The sequence below is a fragment of the Gordionus sp. m RMFG-2023 genome, chromosome 5 (genome assembly GCF_954871325.1).
Source record: "Gordionus sp. m RMFG-2023 chromosome 5, tfGorSpeb1-WG-v2, whole genome shotgun sequence".
Taxonomy (NCBI): domain Eukaryota; kingdom Metazoa; phylum Nematomorpha; class Gordioida; order Chordodea; family Parachordodidae; genus Gordionus; species Gordionus sp. m RMFG-2023.
The window spans coordinates 13,872,703-13,896,718 of NC_088779.1; the positions used below are offsets into that span (position 1 = coordinate 13,872,703).

A 24,016-nucleotide genomic window follows, 5' to 3' on the forward strand; every position below is an offset into this window, starting at 1 on the left:
TATATATTATCATTAATTTGGTAGTACCTATCCAAATGAAAAATAAACAAAATGCAAATATGAGGCAGTATCTATAATAAATGGACTATATGATGGTTAAACCTAGATGACATTATGAATTTAGATATGTAATGTAGATAATTATTGTGAGACATTAAATTTCTAAAAGATATCTTCCATTTTTAATGATGTATAAACGACTAGATAGTTGACTATTATCCCTCATCTAAATTATCAATCAAATGCTCTCAGCAGCAGGAGTAATAATCCTAAATTACATAGCCACACAAATAATAGATGCTTGTTAATTTGCAGTCATAGCCATGGCACTCACTATGTAAACTCTATCAGAATTTATTATTATTACAAGTTACCTTAAATATAACAAAAATGCCCATTACTCTCAATTATATAACTTAACAACCCAAAATAATTCTTTCTAATAATATTAAATAAATACCATTGACCATTAACGACGATCCATATTTAACATAATTATCTTTATTTCCAATAAAACCACAACAATCTAACATAAAATATGTAGAAAAATATAACATAATATAATTATCCAATTCTTCATTTCTCAAGGGTCCACAGCTGACATCCAAAGGTCCACAGCTGACATCTAATTCAATATCTCTTAATCTCCAACTACAGGTTTTTCCGAACAATGAAATACACCCCGTGTTATCTCCTCTTCTTCCCCCAAGGAAAACTTAATTTTCCTGTCAGAAAATAACTGACATTTGATGTATTATATTAAATTTATTTCTTCTTTTTTTCAACAGCTACAACACGCCCACCCTTCACAAGCCCAGCGTCCCTCTCTTTGTGGTGGTGTTGTATCAAATCGCCCCTTTGAATTGTATCGAATCACCTCTTTGAATTGTATCGACTCACCCATTATAATTGTATTGGGACGCCTTGAAGATGTTCAGGGAATTTATCGAATCAACTTCCCTTATAATGATTTATAATATAATAACTCCAGTGCATTTCAATATAAAATCGCCAAAACAGACATTATCAATAATGACATGTACATTGGGGTATCTGCATTTATAATCTACGGAACATTAATATGGACAATGTAATATCCGTAAAACATAATAATTTATTCATTTTAAGACATTTGGAAACTACTAGCTATAATATACATTATTAGGGTATGATTCATGGTAATTAGGAAATAATGATTTTACATATAATAATGTAATGTGAAAACATTGTCTATGTGTGAAACGCAATTTCAACACATGTAATTTTCATTCTATCATGTGAAAAAAAACAAAGCTACATCTTTATAAATATTTCCTAAAATGAATATAAAAATCCATCTTTAGGTATTAAAAATAATTGTGAAACTTGGCCGAACAAAGATTAAAAATAAAATTACAATACATACGTATATAAATACATTTAATATTATATATGAAGGAACAAATATATAATATGTAGAAAATACAATATTTTCCATCTAGGAATTACTCAGTATCCTAAGAAAAATATACCATTTCTACCTAACTCTGTCATCACAATTAGCACAAATTCACAAAAATGTAGAATGCAAAGTAACAAAAATTGATAATATAATGGGCTATATGGTATATATGTAAAGAATTTTTAATATACCTTCACAATATAAAATAATTTGAGTCTTTTCTTTAAAAATATGTTCATAATTAAATAGTAAAATGTGATGTGTTATAAAATTATTAAAAAAATAATGTATTATGCAGCATAAATTTACAAAAAAAAAAAACTTTCCCCAGTATGCAAACTAAACAATATTTTCACCTCAAGGCATACCCCTCAACACGGGCTGACCTTATCTGTAAAAATATTTTCCCTTCACATCATTGCATACCACACAAATAATATAATAATTGCAAATAAAACTTCTTATAAAAATTTATAATTTAAAAAAAAATATATATATTAAATATAAAGATTTCATAATTTGGAAAAAAAAATATTATACACCATCTAATGTATCATACAAACTCCTATCCAATTTATATATACACTAAATGCAGACACTAAATCAAAATAACTATCCACATCTAACCTTATAGATATTATTCTGACTTCATCATACTTCAATTCCTTCAAATTCTCATTCATAATTAAATATATCATATGTTACCTATACAATATATTAACATTATAAATAATAATTCATAGTTAAATATATCATATGTTACCTATGCAATATATTAACCTTAATTAATAATAAATTATCCCATACATATTCATCCCTTTACAAACCCAAAATGCATAATTAAATAATACACACTTTATTACAAGAGTCTATATCCATATATATTTTCATAAATTTCACATATTTAAATATTTAACAATCCTTTCTGTCCTGCTGTTCATGAGGTCTTTCAGCTTCCTATGACGGAATACCTATAACACCATTCAATGAGTTTTAAGGCATACCAAATAATGATCAAAATTATATGTACCATATACATCTAAACATAAGATAATATACCAAATATTACTGTCTTAAATTCCTGATCTTATTTCCATATTTCTGCCTAATACTCATTACATACTTTCTATCTTACACCTTTTAAGTTAAATATAAAAGTATAGAAATCCTTAAACTCATGTATCTGTATAGTTTTTAGTACATTGCCTTGTCAAAATTTCTCTTATGTAATATGCATACAACAAAAATTTTGTTTTACTTTAAAACCGAATGAACCCACTCTTTCGATCTTGGTCAGCTGGCAACAATATTACAAGTTACCTTAAATATAACAAAAATGCCCATTACTCTCAATTATATAACTTAACAACCCAAAATAATTCTTTCTAATAATATTAAATAAATACCATTGACCATTAACGACGATCCATATTTAACATAATTATCTTTATTTCCAATAAAACCACAACAATCTAACATAAAATATGTAGAAAAATATAACATAATATAATTATCCAATTCTTCATTTCTCAAGGGTCCACAGCTGACATCCAAAGGTCCACAGCTGACATCTAATTCAATATCTCTTAATCTCCAACTACAGGTTTTTCCGAACAATGAAATACACCCCGTGATCCTTATCTCCTCTTCTTCCCCCAAGGAAAACTTAATTTTCCTGTCAGAAAATAACTGACATTTGATGTATTATATTAAATTTATTTCTTCTTTTTTTCAACAGCTACAACAATTATGTTATATAAATTAATAAACAAAAATAATATAAATCTTTAGAAGAAATAATTATGCAAATATATTGAAGCCTTGAGTTATTTACATGGCAAGGATGCCATATTAGAAATGAATTTTGTAACTATAAGGACCAGAGTGATATGATGAAAGCAATTAAGATTTTATATATTATTGTCGCACCACATCTAGTTGGTATATTATATCTTAAAATAATAATAGTTCGTAATAATATCAAAAATATACTGTATTAACAATTTAACTTACAACTGTATTTTAAAGAATAAGAAAATAGCTTTCCTAAAAACAGGTAAAAAAGAGAAGAAAAGATATCTAATAAGATTGCATCCATTGTGGGATGAATTATAAGATGTTTAATTTAATAAAATTTTAAATAAATAGATCGTTAAAGAAATGAATGCTAATTGTTACTTATATTTATTAACAACAGCATTTATTTAGTAAATATTAACTGTTATATATATTCTATAACTGTCAAATACGTCTGTAAAAGTGGCATTTTACCTAATATTTGATAATCAATTTTATATAATAGAGGATTATTAACTATATGTCTACTTACTTTTTATAAATAAATCTCATATACTTATTTGGACCTTGAAAATATTTTTAGGTAGAGGCATGGTAATTAAATCTAAAAATGAATAATATAGTTGATTAGTGATTTTGAACTCGGCTAATTACATTATTAAATTTGTTAATTTTCAATTTATAAATAAATATATTTATTTTAAGATTATAAAATAATTTTAAATAATAATAATCAATTAAGCTTCAATTGTTAATGCTAAAATAATATTTAGACATTATGAGTGATCTTGATATTCCATTTTTAACACAGATTTATTGCAAGCTGACATAGTGAATATATTTATATGTATTTATAAATAGTCTTATTAATTTTTAAATAATAAAATCAAATCAATATATAATATTTAATAGAATTATAAAATAAATCGTTCAGGGCAGTGGCGTAGCTACGGGGGTGGTTTTCGGGTTTGGACCCCTCCCAGAGCAAAAATTTTTTTTAGATTATACGTTCAAAAGACTTAAAAGTGACTTTATATCAAATAAATACCATTAATATTTATATTTTCCTGATTTTGATTTTGTGGAAGGATATTATAATACTATAAAAATTATTCTGGATAATATTATTATAAAGTCATTGAGAATAATCTACTAAATTATAATAACGTATTATTGATGCATTTAAAAAAATATTTATTATATATTATAGAAGATATTTATGATTTGTAAGATAAACCTTGCCGAAGGCCGAGCAAAAGGGCCGAAGGCCCGTATAAGGTGGTTGCTTTTATGGTATGGACCCCCTCTAAGGAAAATTCCTAGCTACGCCACTGGTTCAGGGGGTCAATAAGTTTATTTTTAGTTCAGGGAGGTATTAGGGAGCCATTAAGAAAAATTTTTTCCGCTTCAGGGAGCTATTCAAATTTATCAGGGGGCTATAGCCCCTGCCCCCCCCCCTCTTGTGACGCTACTGCCAACATGTATGTTAATACCATCACAAATAATTAAATCTATGATTAAAAGTATCTTCACGACATGGAAAATGTTGTTTATAAATGCGGAATTTTTTTGTTTTTAAAAATTATTCCTTTTCACAAAGAACCAAATCGGAAAATGTTTATTATAATTTTTAAATCAAATCTATACTCATAAAGACAATTTTAAAAATTTAAATTTCTGTTTTCATGATTCAAGGGATATTAAAGTTAATCCTAATCACGTCAGGAAATATTTTTCATGCTCACTCACGCTGTTACCCACGTGACCTATCGTGTTAATTTCACGGACCACACCCACTTCTAATCTATATATGACTTGACAACTTATTTGTCATATCTAATATTTGATTTCTAAGTTTATCAAAAACCTTTTCCAAATTTTTAATTAGTTACATCTAAAATTTAGATGCAAGTTAAACTAATACACCCTGATAAAACTACAAAGCAACCTAAAATAAATTTATCACTGTAAATCTCTTATTCTTATAATTCACTGAAATTTTAACCAATTTATCGGTTATATTTACTCATATATCTTTCAAAACTGCAACATTCTTGTTTCTTTGTTTAAAAGATATTTGATTTTTGAAAAATATATCATGAATTAGTAATACATTCATCCATAACATGTTCCTTTTGAATTTAGAATGAAGATCGAAAAATCGGATTACAAGCCTCATTTTGGAAGTTTATTATAAAAGATGATAAATAGAGGCTATTCGAATATTATACATTTTATTATCTTTTGCAATAATTAGTAAAGAGAAGAATTAATCATCACATATTCATAAATCCAAATTTAATGAATTTTTAGTATATTTTGCTGACTTAGTGTTGTTAAAAAGACAGGTTAGGGTGGATTTTTCAAAACGGCTCGATTAAGATTTTAGTTTAAGTAATATTATTTAAGCATCGAGATTTGGCAAATAGATGTCCAAGCATTTCTGCCAGCTATGAGCAAAATCTTTAGGTTTACATAATGTTTATTTTGGTTATAATTTTAATCGGGCAGTTTTTTAAAATCGACCTGAATCGGGCTTTTATAACATTTTGATGTTTTTCTAAGGATTGAATTATTAGAACCGTTGTCAAATAAAGAAAGGTTAGAACTAAAATGATACTAAAGACTAATATCCTCGATATATACTTTTCTATAATATTCGTCAAATAAGAAAGGTTAGAACTAAAATGATACTAAATCTTTATTAAATAATAAGATAAAAACATAATCAAAATAAATTAATTTAAAATAAAATTAAAAATTAAAGATTAAAAAAATTAAGTTCGTAAAATCATAATCCTTTATTCAAAATTATAACATTATCAAATTAACAAAATTATAAAAGTAAAAATAATAAAAAAGATTAATAAAAAAAATAATAAAAAATAAAATACAAAAAAGTTAATAATTATAAAAGATTTCTTTGTATGGTAAAAATTGGCCTTTTTATACTTTTTTCAATCTTCTTTATAACTAATATTCATAACTATTCAAATATAATATTTTTATCATGCGTTATAATAATAAATCCAAAAGAATTCTTTATGCAAAATAAATATAAAGTACAAATTTAACTAATCTAAAATTTACAACATTTAACAACACTATACTAACTAAAAGAAATTATTCATCTTGTTCTGGTTTTAGAAATTATACAACTATTCCAAACATTTTATTATTATGGAAAAATATTTATATTTTATCTGTCAAACCATATAAAAAATATAATATTTATAAATAATAGGAGTTCTCTTTGTTTTTTAGTAAAATTGCAATTCATATTTTTTTGCACATCGAATCTATCATATTTTCAAGATTTTCATCAAAGGATGCGATTGAGCGGTTGATTTTTCCTGCTGTTAAACTGCCTTCAAAAAATTCTTTCCGAACTTTTATCATTCCCAACATATTTTTCCATTTTCGAATATTTGGCAAACCAGCAAAATAGAGAATTAGAAAATTCACATCCAATGTGCAACATGTTTTTCATATTTATTGAAAATTAATAATATATTTTCTTTTCTTTTCAAGTTCTATAAAATTGATTTTGGTTTTTCCTTTTCAATAATCAGATTCTTCACAAGAAATATTAAGCAAATGATATTATTACTAAATTTTTTTAAATAATATATTTGCAATTATTAGACATTAAATTAATTATTGCCTAAAAATAAAAATCTTTTCTTTCTCTTTTATTTATTAAAAATATAAGCATTTTTTTAAATTGCTTTCCGATCCCTTATTTTGTTCACAATACATCCGCATGATTTTCTCTTTATTTATTAAAATAGAAGCAATTTTATATTTATCCATATAAAGTTATTTTTTTAACGTAATAAAAAAATCATACAGAAACGAGCATGATTCTTTTAAAATATTTATTTTAAATAAATAAGCAATATTAAATTTGCTTCCAATAATAGCTAAACGTATAATATTAATTTTAACATTGTCAAAATAACATTCTTTTTTTTTAATGAAGTTAAATCATAATTTATTTTTTAATATAGCGTAAAGATTTTAATTATATTCAAGATTCTATGGAAGCTTCGTCGCTTGAAAATTTATTTTAATTTTATTCATTACAATTATCTTAATAAACTCTTCTTTTTTCATTAAAACATTAGGTTTGTTAAACCACTTTAATTTTATTTTTGTGGCCTTACCGTTACCAATGACAGACATTGTCTTACATGAGACTTTTCATAAAATTGTTTTCTAATTTAACTTTCTTATTTTTAATAACTTTTTGAAATACCATATCTAGATTAAAGGAAAACTAATAAAAAACGCAATTCTAATTTTCGATATAATAAAAGATAAAAATACTTAATTGGGCCTAGCCACATTTTTATTATATTAAATAAGATTGACCGATGTCACAGTTATCTGTTATTTCTTTATATTAAGCGGCAATATATACTTTTAAATTGTTTAAAATGCAAGGTGATTTTTTCTTTATGATCTTTTTATAGATTTTTTTAATAGCTCTTATTAGTGTTTATGACAAGACTGCCCTTGAGAGTTTATCTAGATCCCTGTTTTCAAATGGTTATGAGATTATAGCATCAGGAAAAACAGCATCATTTATATCATCATTGAATATACCTGTAAAAAATATATCCCTCTATACAGGATTTACAGAAATTTTAGGAGGGCGGGTTAAAACACTTCATCCTGCAATACATGCCGGTTTTGATTTTTTTATTTTTATGAAAAATGAAAATTATATCTTGAGAATAAGTTAGAATAATATTTAATTTATGCATTGCAATCAGAGAAATGTTGACTAATTTTTTTTTATAAAGGTTAATTTTTATTTTGGAATATTGGCCAGTATTGGTTAAAATATAAAGTATCAGCCAATATGATCAGCATTGACTTTACACCAATATCAAGTATCATTGTATAGATTACAATTCTTTAATTTCAGAACATTGACAAAATATTAATAAGTTTGCAATTAAATAGTTATTAATGATATGAAAAATTAATATTTGGCTCAAGCCTGTCAGTAGCTCAATTTTTTAGATCCAATCCTGTGGCCCAAGCCCGAATGTTTAAAAAAGATTATAGGGAAGAAATCTCAAACAAATTTTTTATTTTATTCTCTATTTAAAAATATTCAACAATAGATATGATAATTATCTAATTTCTATTTATTGTATTATAAGACAATTAATAATATATAATTCCCACCTTAAATATATTTCATAATTGTGATTTTCAATCTGACAAAAAAGGAAGAATAGGAGAGAACTTTGAGCTACAGACTGGACCTTTATTGACAATGTTGTCACAACCTGGGTTGGCAAACCTGGTGTATTTTAATATTCATTCTATTTTTACATTTATCCATTTTTCTTTAAAATATTCAAAATAAATATTTTATACACTCTTAAGAATAACTTTATATAATTTTTGAATAAAAAATGATTTTTGGATATTAAATTTAAAACTTTAATAAAAAATGACAAAATAGAAAGTTTTTATAGAAAAGGAGTAAAATAAAGCAATATCAGAAATAGATGGACCAGATGGCTTAGGGTTCTATGAGACTTGATCAAAGATAAGATGTTGCCCCCTAAAACTTCATTTGATTGTGGGATGACTGACTTTAGCTTAAGGCCTGTTGCCAGAATTTATTAAGGTTTTTAATCATTTATATATCATTCCAAATCAAATTTAGCAAAGTTTATTATAAAATCTAATAATCAATTAAATGTAAAAAATATTCATATTCCATTAATGTTAGGAATAAAAACGTTAAATTTTATTTTTCTCCTAAAAGAAAATTTATTTTTGAATAACTTGAACCCAAATATAAATAATGAATAAGTTAAATAATTTCATATATAAAATTACTATAAATATACTTGTTATTAGGGATGTGGCAATATTAAATATTAGATCCTGGCCAATATAAATCCTTTAAAAAAAAATTGAATTGGGCTAATATTAAAAAAAAATTATCCAATATTTTTATTGTATAATTATATAATATTTTTTATTTTATACATAATTCCCTAATAAATTACAGAATAAAAGGGACCAAAGTTGTATTTTTAAAGTTAAAAAAAATCAAATGTTAAAGAATAGTTAATAATGTGATATTATTAGACATGTGCTCCAACAGCATTTTTGGCGGCGGCGTTTCTTTTTTAAAAATGATTGGCCGGCGAATCGATTTAGATGCCGCCACAAAAATCGGCAGCTACAAATATTTTTCTAACTTAATTTTTTTTAAATTAAATTTATAAATTCATTGGAAACACTTTTAAAATAAAATTTATACTTTATTATGTTTATAACTATAATTTAATGATTTTATTAATTTATAATTATCATGAATAAATATTATTTTATTTAGATTTAAAGGACATAATAATGATTTTTTAGAGTTCAGAGTGAGCCCAGCTATAGAAAATACACGCTCGCTGGGTGTGATCGTAGCTGGAACGCACAGGACCTTTCTAGCTAATATTAAAAATTTAGGAATATCCAATGCTCTTATCTTCCAAAAATCTAAGACATCTTTTATCTCCAAATTATAAGGCGAAAATAATGAATAACACTCTTTTTCTAAACTGGTTAAATAGTCTTGTTGTTACAGGTTATTGTTATGAATAGATGAATGTTTTGTAGCCAATGGCTTAAGATAATCGAGTTTTGAAGCAACTTCCGTTGTTTCACATTCGTTTGATTCGTCCGTGTATGGCCGTATAGAGGTAGCGTGTTGACATAAAAATTGAACCGGAGTAATATTTTTTTCCTTTAAATATTCATTTACTATGTTTATAGATTGAAAACGAGGATCCAAAAGTGCTCCTAACCCCTAAGTAAAAAAATAAAAGAAAGAGAAATAATATATAAAAAATAATTTATGTATTTTAAAATACTACCTAAAGATTGGTTATTGAAAATCTATTATCAAATTTAGTAAGCATATTTTGTTTAAGGGATTCTATGGGAGGACTATCATATTCTTTTACAATTAAATGATTGTTAATTTCACTACGAAATAATAAGGCTAAATTTATAGTAACTCCTTTTTGGACAGAAAATTTTTTTTGAAGGTTTTAAGAAATTAAAAGTTTATGCACCAAATCCCAATCGGAGCTAAATAATTTGAGATCCGGTTTCTCCATTCTATTTTATAGAATATTTAAAGGATTTTTGTTATTGCTAGTCACACTTTTCAGCATTATTAAAATACTATGCCAACGTGTAGGCATATTTAATTTTAAGGTTTTATGTTTTTTCTCATATGATTTTTGATTTTCACTATCTTCATCAAACCCCAAACGATCTTCATTAAAAGGATCATTATCATCCAAATCTAAAATATCCGATGTATATGATATCGATTCAAAACATTTTCTATATGTTTATATTTTCAAAATCCGCTGTTTTGAATCGGCAACTATAATTTCTCTCACTTTTTTAATGAGATTTTCTATTTTATTAACTTTTTTATTCAATCGACTCACTAGATTATGTAATCCATGCCCCAAACATAATAGACGAACACTTTTCTTTACATTGGGTCCTGCATCCGTAACCATTTGAATTTTCTTGGACCCTAAATCAAATTCATTTTCAACTTCTATCTCGGAAAGAATAGTTTCAGCGGTATGTTTTTGAGTGACATGATGTGTCGCCAATGTATAAAATACAATATTAAAATTATTATCTATTTCGTGAAATGTAAAGGTAATATAATTTCGCCGTCTATATTTGTCTGTCCACATATCAAAATTTAGGACCTATATTAATTTGTTGGCATATGTATGCTTTCATTGATAAATACACATCATCTAATCCACTCCGGCTAAGTGTAGTTGTATCTGGTAATTCTTTGGTATCTGAAATAATGCCATTGTTCTACATAATAAAAAGTTAATAATAAAAATATTATGCCATAAAAAATTCTAAATATGAGATGTTATAAATAATTAAATATCTTAACAGTTAAAATAAAAATTAAGATTCCCCTATAAAAAATTATAATAATTTTACAAATAACCTTTAGAAAATCTTGCATTCCAGTATTATTTATAGAAGAGAATGGCATTAAATCCTTGCAACACATGAGTACATAATTCCTTACCAGAATCCATTTTTTATCTTTTATAGGGTCAGTTGTATCTTTTACAATGGGTTTAGAAATAACTTTAAATTTTGTTTAGATATTTCTTCTTTACATGATAAATCATGTTTGTCAAGTAAATGTTTTATTATGTTTGATATGCTGATATTTTTTGAAAAAGATTTGATTGGATAACTAATTAAAAAATTTACAAATATTTTTAAAATAATCTAAAAATTTACTCTGAAAATGAATAATTATTTTTATTCTCACCATCTTTATCAAGTGCTATTTGCAAGCATATATTACTAAAGACTTTATCTGTAGCAACACTGGTTCTCTTATTATTTATGCCAGTTTTTAATATTAAGGATCCAAATTGTTTCCATGCAAAAGAAGGCTACAAAGTATTACAATGCTGCATTCATTATAATTGTTTTAGTCCTGCTATTTTTATATATATGTTATAATGGAAACAAAATAAAAATCATTATTTAAATTTCCTATTATGATAAAAAATAAATTTTATATAACGAAGTTGTAGATTTTTTGAAGCATCAAAAATTAAAAGAATAAAATATAGAATAATATAAATACCTTTTCTAATTTAATGTCCTAATCTTATTTTATCTAGCACGTTGGTCACAGACATGCCCAAAATGAGAGAATATGGATTGTTACAAATCAAACTTATAGCAAATAATATTTATTAATTTTAAAAAATAAAATCGCATTTTTTAATAATTCAAAAAATATTTAATATTTTTCTTCTAATTACAATTCATAAATAATATATAAAATAAATATTATTTGTAATAATAAAAAATATGTATCATGCTGCCACGTCGCCGAATTTTTACATCGGCGGCGGTGTTTGGCGTCGGTTTGGTCAAAAATCACCGGCGGCTGCGCATTTGACCGGCGGCGCACATGTCTAGATATTATTTATTTTTTTTATTTGCAACAAGAAAAGGATTTTAAAATATTTAACAAATTACATTCAGCCATATACTTTACCCATATTTTAAATGACATGATTTACCTTTATTGAATAAAAAAGATAAAATATATTTAATCATTAATGAATATCCATTAAATATTACCTTCTCTATGAATATGAAATACGGAAAATTTCAAAGCGTTCCTTATTTTGAACAGTTTACGATTCGTTATTTTTTTGTATTGTAAATATTTATTTTTTTATGACATTTGTTCAAAGATTAGCAGAGACCTGCAGAGGTACCATTTGCACGGTCCGGCCTGGATATTTTAAAATAAAAGATTTTTGGCCCCGGCCCGGATTAGACGAGGCTAGGAATTTTTTAAAATTATATTCGACCTGGTATATACAAAAAATTTACCTATTTGGTATTTTATCATATTTTTAAGCAAGCATATTAGCTAATGTTGTTAAACGGCTCGTTTTGAGCCGATTTTTTAAAACGGCTAACTCAATTTTTCGCCAGAAAAATATTGACTAAGCCTCGAAATTTCGATAATATATGTTTAGACCTTTGCTCCTTCTATAAACAGAATTTTCAGGCTTGCATAGTATTTTTCTGGATAAAATACTGTGTTAGCCGTTTTTAAAAATCGGCTTAAAACGAGAAGTTTAACGTACATATTTTATTTTTTTATATTCTAAACAGATATTTAGTATGTTACAAATTGATACTATAAAAAATTTGTATAAATAATATTGAATATACTATATTAATTGTATTTATAAAAAAAATAAAACTATATTTTAATAAATAAAAAATATACATATATTATATAATAATGTATTTATTACCTATTATCCTTTGCGTTTATTCCATGGCAGGAAAACTATTATATTATGTAATAGATACTATGAGTGTTAGCTAGTGTTAACTTTCACCCAACATTATATTAATCATAACTATATATAATCATTATAACCATATCTAATCATTATAACCATATCTAATTGACGAATATAATAATTCATGTTAAATAAATTTCTTAAAAAAATTTTACAGCCCGGGTATTTTAAAAAAAAATTTTCAGGCATGGCCCATGTATATTTTCCCGGGCCGGGCTTGGGCCGGGCCTGCAGGTCTCTGAAGATTAGTAACTAAGAATCAATCAAATGTCATTTAGAAAAAACCAAAGTATTTTTCCGGTTCCTGGAGTTAAACCAATTAATTTTGATAGGGGGAGGCATAATCATTTCTCTGCTACCGCACAGCATATAGCCAGAAATCCCGGATAAAAGCCTGTGAAACAAATCAACACAAAAAATATGGAAAAAGACATAGGAGAAAAGACAGTGGGGAATAAATAGAAGAAGCGACGGAAAATTTTTTACAGGAATAAAAGGCTTCGAAAAATAAATCTATATATATTAAAATAAAACTGCTAAGAGTAATATTTATGGTCAAGAATTATAGCTTATATTTTTAATTGTACATATTTTATGTTTATTTATTTGACATCATTACGATTAGACTCAAAGCGGCCCGTCAAGAATTTTAAAGTGGTGGTCAGGTCATAACAGGGGTTTGCTCGGTGCGTAAAAAAATTGCATAAACTTTCTGGCCCGGTATGTGATAAATATTTGTGAGAGAAAAATCATAAGAAAATATTTTGCACAAGTTGTCTGGCTTGTTTTTAGCCTGATCTGCTACGCGGATCAAGACATGCAGATCTGTAATGTATATTTCCTCCACCGAAATAACATTAGTCGAAATTAGTTAAAATTCCCCTTTAAAAAAAATATTATTCCTTATATCTTCCGAATTGAGGTTTGAAAACCTTTTTCTAAAGTTTTTTTATATTCACTGTAGGCAATGGTTGATCGAACACGATTTTTGTGATTAGGGGAGAATAGATCATATTGCTCGGATTTTGCATTTTTGCGATATTTATTTTTAATTTCAGTTTAAATAATACGATTATTTATTTTTTTATTTTAAAAATATAAATTAAACGCATTTTTACAAAGTGAATTAAAGAAAAAATCACAAATTGCTTTGCCCTAATTCTAAATAATTTTATCTTAGGAAAAAAAAGGGATAACATCATTTAGTTTAATTTTTAAATTTTTTAATGGCCTGGTTAGTCTATCCGGTCCAATTTGTTAAATTTATAAGTCCTAAACCAGGCTCTAGCGAGGCGACTTTCTACCCCTCCCCTTCTAAACCTTACTGACGTATTAGATATATACATGCATAATTAAAATAAGATTATTCTTGATCTTAAATATTACTTTTAGTAGTTTTATTTTTATATAAACAATTTATTTTCTGATATTCCTGCACAATTTTTATCCTCAGTTTTTTGGATGAGTTTTTTTTCTCATTATCGGTTACTCCACCCTTGAAAATAAAATTACAAACAATTATAAAATTAATCGAAATATAATTATGGTGACAATTGTTAAATTCATATTTTTTATTTTAAAAAAAATTCACAAAATTGTTGATCCATATTTTTTTTAATCATAAAATCATTAAAAATGATTAAATAAAAATATAATTTTAATTTGAGACACTAAAATACCATGTCAAAAATTATTGCATAAAAATTTACATATTATTCTATCAACTTTAGGCATCCTTGCAAGAGACAACGAAATGGATCAAAAAGAACTCGACAAATTGAATTACCATAAGATTGAGTTAATATTATATATGCTGTATAAATATTGTTCCCAATTCCCATCAATAATGTCTTGAGTGTTGTTAAATCGCCTAATTTTACTCCAAAACGGGTTAACCAAGTTTATATCTTAATTTATTTTTCTCAATTTTCAAGTAGAAGTTCAACTTTAAAGTTCAAACCAATTTTTTTAGGCGAATAATATGGTTGAGCCGTTTTGAAGTCGGCCAAAGATAGTTAATTGAACAAGACACTATCTTGCCCAAACTCAATTAGATATTAATTAAAGTATTAAAAAATTCTTGGTGATACTTATTCATTTTTTTCTATATATTCCTCAACTTTCCACGATCAATAAATTTTGAGTCATTATAAATATGAAATATTTAACAAATTACATTATGTTTCATATTTAGTTTTTTGGAAAGTTCCAAATATCCGTTCTCGTTCCATAATTGTTCATAAAGTTCTTTTTCATATTCCTGATTAAATATAATTTATCGATATCAATCATTTTAATATCGGCTGGTCAAATTTTAATGTTCCATATTCATTTTTTTCAATTGTTTAGAAAAGCTTTTTTTAAATTTAAATGGTAGAAATTTTTTTTTATCTGATAGATGGAATGATATTTAAGCAACTTATCATCGCTTACCCTAAAATAATATTCCCCGAAAACTCATTTTTATACCTTTGAAAAGAAGTGCATGGGAATGGAATAAACAATAAATTAATTTAATTTCAATATGTAAATATTCCATATCCAGAAATAGAGGCCGCATTTTATTTACAGATAAAAAATAAAGGGTATGGAACATTTTAATTATTAAAAATTTACAAAATAAAAGAATAATGTTTGATTTTTGAAATAGCCTCATACTAATCACAAGATTAGATATTTATAATTTGGATACAAGGATTTAAAACTTTATAATATTAATAAAAAAAAGATTCTTATTCTTTGACATTTTTATTATTGATTTTTTTATATTTTGCCTAAAATTGGATATAGAACATTAAAATACTTACCTACTGTGTATAAGATTTAATTTGTAATAAGTTAAATATATAGTGACAAATCAACATGAGTTTTAACCCGACTCCTTCAAATTTTTACTAGAATTTGCATATATTACAACCAGGGTTGCCAGATCTTCCGCTTTTGGCGTAATTTCCCGATTTTTCACTTTAGTTTATGCCAAAATAAGCGTCTATTGATTTACGCGTTCTCTCGATTTTCCTAAAATAATTATCCCGATTTTTTTTATAAATTTTTCAAAATGTAAAATAATTAAAAATAGCTTCCAGAAATTTACGCTATCAATTTTAATTCAATCATTCATTTATTTTTTATCCATATGAGAAAGGAAAAAACAAAGAATTCTAATCTCCAATTCCAATTTAAGATATAATATTAATATTAATATCTTAATTTTAAAAATAAATTTTTATGATAAATCATATAACAATTACTTCTTCTGATTCTGATGATATAAATAATTCTTATGTAAATGTGAAGTAATATATATAATTTTTAGAAATCAATCTATATAAAAAGATATTTAAGAGGTAGGCAATTTATTATTTACAATTTTAACAGTTTTATATGGCCTAATTATAATTTTTGATTAATTAAATAAAGTTTTCTTATGATATTTCATTTATTTTCCAATTTTGTTCCATTCATTTAAAAAATATATAAATTACAATTTAGGAAAGTTTAACCCAATAAAATGTAAATTGCAATATCAAAATAACTGGAATTCATTTAATCATGTGTCAGAGTAGATAAAAAATTAAGGTTGTAAGACAAAATTTCATAAAATGTGATGATCATGATAAAATCGCAACATTTGAAAATGAAGCTAATAAATTGATTAAAACACTCATTTCGTATTTAGAAAAAAAAATGAATTTACAAATAATAAATGGGAAATCTAAGTATTATGAAGCTGGAATTTTAATATAAAAGATATCGAATTAGATGAATTATTTCAGGAATTCGTTGCTTTAAATACATTTATAGAACAAAATAATAATATATCGAATTTGGCTCATGAACATTGCGCCAAATTTTGAAAAAATATGCAATATTATATTCTCGTTATCACATTCAACCGCTGATTCAGAGCGCATATTTAGGTATGATTTTTGGCGAAAAAATCGTAATCTGTTGTCTTTATCAGCTTTAGAAGTGGAATTAATGATCAAACATGATTTTAATTATATACTTATATAGATTTTAAAGAATATGTAGCAAAAAATAAAATTTAATTAATAACAAAATCTAGTGTTGTTAAAAAGTCGAGTTCTTACGACTTGCGACTCGAGTCGTAGTCGTAAAAAACGGCTCCGGCTCAAGCCGATCAAGGAGCCGCATGAGTCGGCTCACTTAGTCGGCTCGCTTAGTGGGCTCAGAGGGTAGCTTGAGTTTATTTTAAATTTAGAGCCAAAAATTATTTTTATGTTATTGAGAAATTTTAAATAATGTAGAATTTTATTTATTTATTTTTAGTAAAATAATTTATTTTATTTATATTTTATTTAATTGCAAATAATATGTTTTGATTTGATTATAATAAAAATGGATTTATTTATTTGATTTTTTTTTAAATAAAAAAAAATTAATATTTTTGAGCTAAAAATTTTAAGCATGCTGATTTTTTAAAGAAATTTTATTTTTTTGTTTTATCATAAAATTTTATTCTTTTTTTAATTATATCATAAGTAAATAATCTTTTAGGTCAAATCTTCTATAGTTTTTTTTATATTATTTTTATAAATATATCTATATTTTAAGTTTATTATTAGAGGTGGCTTTTTTTAAATATTTTTTTAATAAATATATTTATATTTTAAGAATATTAAAAGAGGTGGTTTTTCTTTTTCTAAATAATTTTTTTTTTAAAAAATATATCTATATTTTAAGTATATTAAAAGAGGTGGTTTTTCTAAATTATTTTTTTATTAATATTTATGTCAAACTTTTTTTTAATGCGACAATTGTCATATGCGTTATTTTTTAAGATTTTTGAAATTTTTGGACACAAAAGGGTTATAATATAATTTATATTGTAAAGATATTATATTATAAATTCAATGAAGATGTTCCCTGGAAAAATTTAATTATCATAATAGGTAGGTATATTTTTGAACATATAAGATTTTTTTGTGACGCTAATGGGCAAAAATATGTTTCTTTAACAGGTAAGATTTAATGTAGATGTACCCTAGATAAATGACAATTGTCATAATAGTTATTTTTAAAGTTTTTTAAATTTTTTTGACGTAAATAAACATGTCTAAATAAAACTTCAGTGAAGATGTACCCTAGAAAAGTAACAATTGTCATAATCGTTGTTTTTAAAGTTTTTCCAATTTTTTTGACATAAATGGGCTAAAATAAGCATTGCTAACATGTTAAAATAAAATTTAAGTGAAGATGTACCTTAGATAAGTGATAATTGTCATAATCGTTGTTTTTAAAGTTTTTCGATTTTTTTTGACTAAATGGGCTAAAATAAGCATTGCTAACATGTTAAAATAAAATTTAAGTGAAGATGTACCCTAGATAAGTGACAATTGTCATAATCGTTGTTTTTAAAGTTTTTCGAATTTTTTTGACATAAATGGGCTAAAATAAGCATTGCTAACATGTTTAAATAAAATTTAAGTGAAGATGTACCCTAGATAAGTGACAATTGTCATAATCGTTGTTTTTATAGTTTTTCGAATTTTTTTGACGTAAATGGGCTAAAATAAGCATTGCTAACATGTTTAAATAAAATTTTAGTGAAGATGTACGATAGATAAGTGACAATTGTCATAATCGTTGTTTTTAAAGTTTTTCGAATTTTTTTGACGTAAATGGGCTAAAATAAGCATTGCTAACATGTTTAAATAAAATTTTAGTGAAGATGTACGATAGATAAGTGACAATTGTCATAATCGTTGTTTTTAAAGTTTTTCGAATTTTTTTGACGTAAATGGGCTAAAATAAGCATTGCTAACATGTTTAAATAAAAATTTAGTGAAGATGTACTAAGAAAATCATAATATTTTTTTTATTTTTGTCAATTTTTCTTTAACTTTTATTTATTTTAGTTATTCCTTTTTAATTTATTTCTATTTTTTTATTAATATTTATGTCAAACTTTTTTTTAATGCGACAATTGTCATTTATGCGTTATTTTTTAAGATTTTTGAAATTTTTGGACATAAAAGGGTTATAATATAATTTATTTTGTAAAGATATTATATTATAAATTCAATGAAGATGTTCCCTGGAAAAATGATAATTATCATAATAGGTAGGTATTTTTAAACATATAAGATTTTTTTGTGACGCTAATGGGCAAAAAGTTGTTTCTTTTAGCTAAATAGGCTAAAGTAAGTATTGCAAACATTTAAATAAAACTTCAGTGAAGATGTTCCCTGAAAAAGTGACAATTGTCATAATCGTTATTTTTAAAGTTTTTACGCAAATGGGCATAAATATAGAATGCTAACATGTTAAATTAAAAATTATGAAGATGTACCCTAAATAAATTCTAATGACAATTGTCATAATCGTTATTTTTATTTTCAATATTTTTAATTTTTTTAGCCTAAATAGGCTAAAATAGGTATTGCAAACATTTAAATAAAACTTCAGTGAAGATGTACCGTAAAAAAGTGACAATTGTCATAATCATTATTTTTAAAGTTTTTTAAATTTTTTGACGCAAATGGGCTAAATATAGATGGGTGGGTCTATTTATCGCTCGGGCTAACCACATAATAAATTATTTATTACTAAATATCGCTCGGCTAGTAAATGTCGCTCGACAAACCACATGATAAATTATTTATTACTAAATATCGCTCGACTGGGAAATATCGCTCGGCTAACCACATAATAAATCATTTATTACTAAATATCGCTCGGCTAGTAAATATCGCTCGATTGGGAAATGTGGCTCGGTTAACCACATAATAAATCATTTATTATTTAAATTACGCTTGGCTAATTACATAATAAATTTTTTATTACTAAATATCGCTCGGCTTATATTTATGTATTAAATTTCCAAACATTTTCCAGTGGGTTTTCACTTTCCTAATATTAATTAAGAATTAATTAGTTTATAAATAAGATAAAGGTTTGGACAGGTGTAAAAAATTATCTATTAGATATTTTAGCTTCAATACTTTGCTCATAACATTTTTTATTTATTAGAGTAAAAGAAATAATATTCTATCCGCTAGATGGCATCTTTAAATTTTTTATTATAAAATTTAAAAATAATATTTTTGAATGTGTTTAATAAATTTCGCCATATTCTATTAAATATTTTTAATTTTTTTATTATAAAATATAAAAAATTATTTTTGAATGTGTTTAATTCGCCATATTCTATTAAATATTTTTAATTTTTTTATTATAAAATATAAAAATAATATTTTTGAATGCGTTTAATAAATTTTGCCTTATTGTATTAAGAAATTATATAGGATAATCATAATTATCCAATATTTCTAGAATATCGAATATATTTCATCAATATATATCAGAGTTGTAAACCCCCCTTCTAAAAAAATGGGTTCAGGTGAGAGTTCAGTGAAAAATCTCTGAATCCGGTTCAGGGTAGTATAGTTAAATAGTCGAGTTTTATTGACCCTGAACTCGAGCTGTAGTCGTAAAAAACGGCTCAGACTAGTGCGGCTCAATAAGCCGTTTGAGCCGATTCTATATTTAAAAATATTTTATATATTATCAAATTTATAAAGAATTATACAAACTATTATTTTATATATATGATCCCCAGAGTTGTTAAAATACACTTTTTAAATGGATCTAGATGCGAATACACCCATTTTTAAGTTTTAAATTAAATATAGGGTAAAATAAATCCTTGAAAAAAAACCGAAAAAAAATTCCCAAAAAATTTTTGTTTAAATTTTTCAAAAATAATTCTGCAGCTAAAATAACGGAAATATTTCTAAAAAATTATATTCAGTATTTTCTGAAAGTTGAGTATTTATTCTCGACGTTTGAGGATTTTTTTTAGCATTATTTCTGTTTTAATTCTAAGCGATATAGGGCAATCTCAAAATATGGGAATTGATAAATCGGTTGGTAGCTTTGATACTTTATAATTTATTAGATAACATAAAAAGTATAGATTTGTGACATCTTGGAAAGAAAACATGATAGATTTTTATAGAAATAGATGAAAATTATGATTTCAACTTTTGAAAAAAAAGATGGAAACAAATAATATTTTTATTATTTAATTTCTTTTGGGGAAAAAAAGGAAAGGGAGGGAAATACAATTGAAAGTTATGCTATTATGAGAAAAAAAAATATGTAAAAAACGGAAGTTATTAATATTAAAAAAAATAAAACTCAAATTTTAAGATGCCAGCCAGGCGGCAAAAGGATTCAAAAAGTATTAATAGTTAAAAATTAAAATAACATAATATCAATCACAATTCACTTCAAAATAATCATTTGTTACACATCATAAATTTTTTTTTCGAATTCATATTCACAATCACAATTCACTTCAAAATATAATCATTTATTTATTACACATCATCAATTTTTTTTCGAATTCATATACACAATGGAGGATGCTATATTAAGGTTAATATTCATTTACTCTTCATATTTTCTTTACCTATGAAATGATTCACAAAATATAGTCAATTATTTTATTATGGTTTTTACTTTTTATTCAAATAAAGATACATAGGTTGTTACATACTGTGACCCTATTAAAAAAGGGTTCGAGTTTATTTGCAAAAAATATCTGAACCAGGTTGGGATTCAGGTTCGGTGCCCAGAAAAAACTTAATTTAGTTAAAATAACAGATACAAATTTTTTATTAAAATTAATCTTATATTTAGTTTAAGAATTCACCGTAAAAATATTTATCATTTGGAGTTCTGGTGACCATCATTTAAAAAAACAATATGGAACTATATAATATCATTCTAGGGCCATAATTTAATAAAATTTGACAAATCGCTGTTTTTATTGGGAAATTAGACTGGTAGGGTAGTTTTTGAATTGTTTTAAAAAATATTAATATAAATATTAATTTTACCCAATGTTGTGTGCCGACTCTGAATATTCGCACAAGGGTTCAGACAGCACTCACATTTTCATACATCCAAATTGGAAATCAAAGATTTTGGCAATTTTATTTGATATCAAGAAATTTTATTTAGTCAATTTTAATAAAACCTTGATATGGTTACATTTTATAAAAATCTTATTTGATTTTATCTTCGTTCTTTTTATTTACTCAAGATTCATCACTTGAAAAAAAATTAATTTTCTCTATTTTTGCAGATTAAAAAGAGATCCAGCTATGGCCTTAATAGAAAAAAATAAATTAAGAGAGCCACAACCAATAACGTTAAAGAAAATATCAAAAGATTCTATAAGTGAAAAAATTATACAAATGGCGCAATCTCCAATCTTAGAAAATTATATTCCGCAGGAAATTGAATCTGATGGTAATTGCTTTTACCGGGCGGTTTCAATGTCGTTATATAAACCACAAACACATCATATTTTTTTAAGACTGATAACGGCAATAGAAATAATTATAAATCCTCAATATTATGATAAAAACCATCCTGATTTTTCCAAAACTATAAAATTAATCCAAATATATGGGTGAATGAGTATTATGAGATACTCGATTCGGCTCTAAATATAAATGTTTGGGCTGAGCAAATTCATATATGCGCATTAAGTGCTGCTCTTGGCAAACCAATGCCCATCAAATTCATTAAAGGCTTTTACCGATATCCTTTATGGCAGGGGTGTAAGCCAGAGTTTAAAGCCTCATATTTTAATCATGTGGACATCTACCATATGTCCAAATGATATATTTAATATTAGAATCAATCACTTTGTATCTCTCATACCAAATAATTATATTAATACATTAACAAAAAAACCCCAACTGTCCAACAATATCATAAAAGATTTATCATTTTCGATAGAAAATATTCTAAAAAAACCATGTAGCGAAGATATCCGATTAAAATCTTTACCTTTTTTTTAAACAATATTATAGCCGAAGGAGGTCATCCAAACTATGGGTTTTTTTTAAACATTGTAAAATCCATAAAAATTTTGCTTTCTCCCAATAATATATTGCACGAAATACCTTTAGGTATAAAATATAATATGTATTTTTTAATTTCTAATAATAATTTTACAAATTATAAGAATAAAAATTTATATATAGATGATTGTGGGCCATGGACAGGCTCAAAATCAAGCTCAAGAAAATTATATTATAATATATATAATGATATTGTTCAAGGTCCGTATATTTTTAAAGATGGGCTATTTAGGCAGGACACTCATCTAGGTGGTTCTAGAATTTTTAAAAAAATAGAACCTCAACCTTTAACCAAAAATATAATTGTTCTTTAAAAATACTATAGTATTTTAAAGAGAAGTAAAGAGTATAAACGCCGAATTTTAAAAATTAATTTTATTGAAAAGCCTAATTACGATTTCAAAGATATATATTTAGTTGAATATATAGGACAATGGCCTGGTCCCGCTTGCCATGGGAATTCCAAAAAGATTGTAAATCCTTATGTACGGACTTCAAATCAGTTATTATCAAACATTAGAAATCAAATAAAGGACAATCAAACATGTCGCAATATTTATAATAATTATATATTTCAAAAAGACCCAATTAAACCAAAAAATTTAAAACAAATTTATAACTTAAATTATAAACTTAAAAAAGATACAAAAGTACCTCTAAATTTTGCGATTAATATTTTACAAATTACTAATGATCTACATATTTCGCCATTTATCCAATCAATAATTCACATCAAAGAGAAAACACCATCGATAATTTGTTATACTCATTTTATTATTAAAACTATTAAGTTTTTGTCAAACCAATCTGACTTCTTTATATTAGGCGTTGATAAAACATTTAATTTGGGTGATATACCTAACTGCTATAGTATTTAAACATATAGCAGTTAAGAGATATAAAACAGATGAATCCCCTATATTTTTAGGACCAATATA

The 24,016-nt window shown here is 25.1% G+C and overlaps 1 protein-coding gene across 1 annotated transcript in view; it reads left to right on the forward strand.

Annotated features, from left to right (window-relative positions):
- Window positions 1-7,666: 7,666 nt before the first annotated feature.
- Window positions 7,667-24,016, forward strand: part of LOC135929781 (bifunctional purine biosynthesis protein ATIC-like) — a 34,338-nt gene continuing 17,988 nt past the window's right edge. The window contains exons 1-3 of the mRNA XM_065466492.1: window positions 7,667-7,684; window positions 7,727-7,930; window positions 14,904-14,970. Of these exons, the coding sequence (XP_065322564.1) occupies window positions 7,678-7,684; window positions 7,727-7,930; window positions 14,904-14,970 (278 nt within the window). The 5' untranslated portion in view covers window positions 7,667-7,677. The remainder of the gene's footprint in view (window positions 7,685-7,726; window positions 7,931-14,903; window positions 14,971-24,016) is intronic.